This window comes from Aythya ferina (assembly GCF_964211825.1).
Source record: "Aythya ferina genome assembly, chromosome: 5".
Classification (NCBI taxonomy): domain Eukaryota; kingdom Metazoa; phylum Chordata; class Aves; order Anseriformes; family Anatidae; genus Aythya; species Aythya ferina.
The window spans coordinates 23,393,191-23,399,190 of NC_140301.1; the positions used below are offsets into that span (position 1 = coordinate 23,393,191).

The 6,000-nt window shown below is 32.2% G+C and overlaps 1 protein-coding gene across 7 annotated transcripts in view; it reads left to right on the forward strand.

Annotated features, from left to right (window-relative positions):
- NOVA1 (NOVA alternative splicing regulator 1) overlaps window positions 1–6,000 on the forward strand; it is a 145,521-nt gene that overhangs the window by 135,942 nt on the left and 3,579 nt on the right. The window contains exon 5 of one of the 7 annotated variants that reach the window (XM_084520491.1): window positions 640–5,040. The exons of the other annotated variants lie outside the window; for them this stretch is intronic. Within the exon in view, the coding sequence (XP_084376617.1) occupies window positions 640–714 (75 nt within the window). The 3' untranslated portion in view covers window positions 715–5,040. Of the gene's footprint in view, window positions 1–639; window positions 5,041–6,000 lie in introns of those variants that run through there. 7 annotated transcript variants of the gene reach the window in all.

Here is a 6,000-nt window from a genome sequence, read left to right on the forward strand (position 1 = left end):
AATTTAAACAATCAGGGAAGGTGGCAGCTAATTTATGATATAGATTTACACTAAAATTTGCAAAGAGCTGCTTCTCTTTACATGGTTATTTTCTTATATTTGTAAATAAATGTCAAATAGATGATTGTCTAAACTCTTTTAAAAGTTTTTTGTTTTGTTTTGTTTTGTTTTGTTTTTTTCCTGAAGAGAAAATATCTAAATTCTTGGACAAATTCTTGGACTGAGCAACCAGGAATTTGCTAAGTGCACCACACCTGTTAAAAAAAAAAAAAAAGCTTATGCGATGTGTAGTTAAGGAACACAATACAGAGCTACTGAAATCAGTAAAAGACATTTCATTAACTTCCTTATGGTTATGGATGCACAGTCAATATAGATTTTGCTAGCCTGGTATTTTTGCCTGCAATGGCAAAAGAGGATGAAACAAGCATACCCATGACCTCTTGAGCTTGTTCTGCCCTGGTATGAAAAGTTGTGGTTGCCCTTGGGTATGTAGGTACTTTCCAAGAGTTGCCTGATATGATGAAGCATGGCTGTTGGTTCTAAGTAGGTGAAGTGCATGCAGGTATTGTTATGCTCGTGGTGTACTTAGCTGTTTTCTTTTATTACATCCTTTATTAACCCTGTGTTTTCTCCCAGATTTTCATCATACTATCACTTCGGTTGAAGGATGGATGGCATGGGACTACTCATATCACTATAATCCTACTGTAGTAGTGTGTTTAGTCTGCCACCAAGAAAAACACTGGATGGCTCTTACTCTTTGTCTGCTCTCTATGGGAACTTGTGCTTTTCTCATCAATTCCAAGCCTATAGTCAGATGAACAGCTAAAGTACACATAACATGAAATTCTGATAGATATAGAAGAATATGTAGAGCCTAGATGGAATTTGAGTTTGAAGTAATTGATGAGTACTGAAACAAAGAAAAAAAGGGGGGGGGGGGGGGGGAATATATATATGGAATATAGAAATTTACAGTTTAAGGCAATAATAGTTATTTGCTTTAGAGAGTATAAAATGTGGAGTTATGTTAGGATGAATCTGTTGGATTAGAAATAACATTTTTAGTAAAGATTTTACTCTGTTAGAAAAAGGTAGGGTAGAAACAGAAATTGAAAATTGTAATAGCTAAAGAGAAAGACAACTGCTTGAGAAGATTCATGGCATGATTTATAAAAACTTAATACATATAGAAAAAGTAAAAATGGAAGCTGAATATTAGATAAAAACCTCCGTGCTTCATTAACCTCTCTTCAGAAACAATCCTATGAGGTGGAAAAAGCAGAGGATGGTGCAATTAAATATTGCTTCTGTGAAATTTGTTTGTTTTTCAAGTTGTGATGAGATTTTGTATAATCATTGAGACTTTTTTTTGGATGTAATTTAGTGCAGGCACGTGCACTAAATAAAAGCATTGGGAATCTTGCTGTAGGCTATTGGAGGAGTTTGCAGGACAGGACTGGGGATGAGGACTGGAGAGATGGGACATACTTTTCTATCCATACTGAAACCACCAAATATGGTGGTGGGTCTGCTTACTGGGAAGAAGTTCTGCATTGCACACTTATTGCTGCTTAGTACAGATTATCTCTTTGCAGCGTAAGTATAAGAAGTGTCATAGAACAATCTCTGAACATCTGGCATTCCACGCTATTCGACTGCCAGAACTGAGATGGGACTTTTGGTTTGATAAATCAGAGGACTTGTAACATAAGGTATGCTGTCATTATGGGTGTGTGCAGCATGGGGTTATGCAAGTGGGTTGTCAATAAAAGGAAAGGGGTTAAAGAATTAGCTGATCCAGAGTTTAGGAGTTTAGAATTTTGCAGCATGAAATGGTGATAGTGAGTTAAAGCAATTTGAATCCTGTCCTCAGGACATAATGACAGATCCTTCAAGTACAAAGCATCCTTCTCTGACGTGCAGTTTCATCAAACCTCTGCTAACTTCATAGGGAACAGAAGGCAATAAACTGCTTTTAGGTTTGAGCCTTTCTTAAGCACTACAGTTTCTTCACTGTTGCACCTTTGTCAATGCTTTTTAAAGACAGTGTTGTGTTGGTGAAAACATTGCAATGAAATTATTTCAAATTGTTTGATCCTTTTCCAGGAGAAAAGTATTTTACTCTGAGCCTGATTTTGGCATTCCTTAGAATAACGCTAATAGGTTGAGGGTGATGCCAGTGGATGTAATTAATTTGCCTTGTGAGTAAGCAAATGTCATGGTTGCAATCCTTATTTTTATAAAACCTATTTAGCATGAGATAAAGGTTTAATGCTTTCCTTCTCCATCCTTGGCTTATGGAATTTGAAAAAAAAAAAAACAACAGATTGCATATACATTTTAAATTTGTTTATTATTGCTTTGGATACTCAGTCTCCTTATTGTAACATAAATTTCAATATAGCCAAGAGCATACACGTGAGCCTCTAAATCTAAGCTTCCTATATGCTCAGATACCTTAATTAGATAGCTCAGAGCATTTAGTTTGGATATTATTTAGGTTTTTCATTTCTGAATCCAAATAACTTTCCCAACTACTTATCTAAAAAAGGGAGTAAGAGCACTGTCCAATTTCCCTGAAAGACAAGAGAAGTCAGTATATATATATACAGGTAATAAAACCAAATAGATAATTGCTTTTTCAACTTCTGTTTGTTTTAGAGGAGTAGAGACCAATAATTTTATTGTCTGATTTCATACCTTGTAAATACTTGACCTTATGGTTTTTAGGCTTCATCAAAAAATAAAATATATATTTAATATATGCTAGCATTTAGAGGTCTGTGCCCTGTTATGATAGATACTATATTAGTATGCAACACAACCAATGCTTGTCCTAAAGCTTTGATATTCCAGCATTTAAATCATGGAAATTCAAGTAAATACTGGAAACAGATGGAAAATTACAAATTGTTAGCATGATTAACATGACCTAAATAAATAAATAAAAATCCTAAATCTTCTGCTTTTTAACATACTTATCTCCATTTTTAAATAACATTTTCATGTAGTTGTCACATATAAAGGCACGTTACATTTGAATATCTTAACATAATGCAAATGTTGCCATTCATTTCATTGAGTAGGATTTTACCTTTTGTTTTAAGTAAAATGCATAATGTTGCATTTATATTTTGTTAAAAGTGAATTTCAACTGTAATATTTTTTTGTGATGTCTTAGTATGAAATAGATTGTGCATATTATCTAATCTTTAGATACCTGTAAAATTTTAAAATTTGTGATATATGATAATTGGTGTAATATCCACACTGGAAAGGTTTGTATTTCAAAGGATATTAGTGGCGTTTTCCTATATTAAAAAAATACAAAAGTGTTATCAGCTAAGACACACAATCTGATGTTTCTAAAATAGATGCTTAGAATTTTTGTTTCTCAGAAGCAGACAAAAAAAAAAAAAAAAGTAACATACAAATTAGTAACTCCAAGCTTTATTTTCCAAAATGCATCATAATTTGTTGTCTATGGCAGGGTAGAAAAAAATCTCAAGAAGGGAGTGGATGGGTATAGGGAAGGATGTTGTTCTTTATCATCCCTGTGACTAGCCAGATAATTCTGTCGAATGACCAGAGCTGTTAGCAGTGAGCCAAATAAACTTTTTGTAATATCAAGATGGATGGAAAGTCGTAACTTCTTATTGAGAAAACCTTTCTTTTTGCGTAGAGTATTCCCTTCATTTTGTGTCTGAATTATTTTATTGGACTACACCAGTCCCTTAGAGTAATCCCAGCTATATTACAATGACCTGGATTTTCATGTTTATTACACATGTAGCTATGTTATTACGTGTCCTGCAATGGTGTCATAAAATTAACTACTCAGATGTTGGGTTATGAGAGTCTTCAGAGCTTTGCACTGATGATATCACTAACTCTAGTGTGAGCCCAATTCCACTGTCAGATTCAAGGTCAAGTCTGCTGAGCTAGAGCTTGGAGCAGCAATTGTAGACACTTTCTAAAATGGAAATTAATGGAACATATTTCCTAGGAAATTGTTGTTTGTTTGTTTGTTTGTTTGTTTGTTTTGGTTTCGTTTGCTGGTGGTGTGGTTTTTTTTTTTGTGTGTGTGGTTTTTTTTTATTTATTTGTTTGAAAAGTTTTCACTTTTTTATTGCTTCGAAGATAATACAATGAAAAATGTTTTTATACAAGTGAAAGTTAAAATCCAAAATACTTTCTTTTGACTAACTAAAATATCAAAACCAGTTGAATAGGTGCAAATAGTGGCTCAGTCTAATTTTTCTTGAAAGTTCTACAATATAATTTGCTTCAAAAAAAAAGATTTATTCAGGTACTCACAATACAGGCATCATAAAAAAAAAATACAACAAAATAAAAATTTTCAGAACACAGAACAAAAAAAGCAGTAAGTGGAGCCCACTCAAAACACTCAACTTGATTCACACTCCCAGCTTCAGTAGTCAAAGTTCTGTGAAAGACTTCAGGTATTTTTTTTTTTCCCAATTAGAAATTGTTTGTAATATAGATTTAAATTATTTTTTCTAAATCTGTTATCTGTTTTCATACCTTCTAATGTTCTTAGATTCTAGTTTTACACTCGTTTGTAAGCACTTATACCTAGCTTAATCAGAACAATTCACTTTGGTTATGAAACCAAGCAGGATTTGCCAAGTCAGTTTTCAAAATCTCCCAGTTAAAGTATTAATGTGTCTTAAATCAATGGAGTCAGGTAAATGTTTCCTGTAGTATGTGGGAGGAAAAAACAGCAACAGAACACAAAAATCAGAATCATCAAAATTTGTTCCATGCAATAAAAGGTTTGCAGAGTTTACAGAGTTTTTCTGACTGATTCTATAGAAATCTGTATTTTTGGAATATAAATAATAAATAAACCACCTTAAAATATATTTATGAAAAATTCATTATATTTAGCAATTCATTATATCTACAATTAATTAATACATTTGTCTTTAGATCCCAAATATCAAACCAGTTCTAAGAATTGTATCTTTGTTTTGGTGACAGGAAAACTGGAAAAAAAAAAAAAAAAAAAGAGCACCTCATAATCACCAAAAAGTTTGACAAATAGAACATATTTTGTTTTGATCTCAGGGAACTTGAATACTATTCTAAAAAAATTAAGAGTTCAATATATGCTACCAAACAACTCAGTGCAAAATGCAATATGGTATGTTAAATTTTTAAGGTACATAAGTGGAAAATGAAAATACTTCTTAACTTTATGCTGGGTTTCCAAAGACTTGATTTCGGTGCTATCAAAGCAACTGGAAATATCTAAAATGGGTAAGACTAGAACAAGCTTATTTCTAGGGCATTTTTATTCGTAATTAACTTCGTAAATAACGTAAATAATTTGTAAATAACGTAATAAGCTTGAATTTGTAATAAAACTAACATGAGAATGTTCTTAATAATTTTTTGATTGTATTTTATATTGACTTGTTGCTGAGATTTTAGATGGCATTTTAGTGAAAAGACACAAATGGGGAAGTGTTACTCCCATGTGTGGTCCACAAAACCTGGATGAATGGATATCAGTAGGCTACTAAAATGTATTTTTGTGAAGATAAAGTAACATTAATTCAATATTATGAAACATATGAAGCATTACATTAAAATATCAATACATTTGCAAAATGTATATTGAAAAGAAAGGCCAAGATTACATATAAATATTGAATTTTTATCATGGATGTTGTTCTTCACTCATAGCAATAAGTCAATAAGGAATAAATTTGTTGACATTAATGCAGTTGCATTAGCTTAAAACATTAAACAGGAGGAAAGCTAGAATTTATAGGGGAATACTCTTTGTTTGAAGACAGTTCGGTTAACGTTTTAAGATGTACAAATGACATTTTATTTTTTCAGAATCAACACCTGCTACACTTTCTTTTCATAGGCTGAATAATAAAATGCTCTAGCACACAGTGAAATTTTGTATTCTGATGTGGCTAATAGGTTGAACAATGAGCATCATGTCGTATTCAAGTC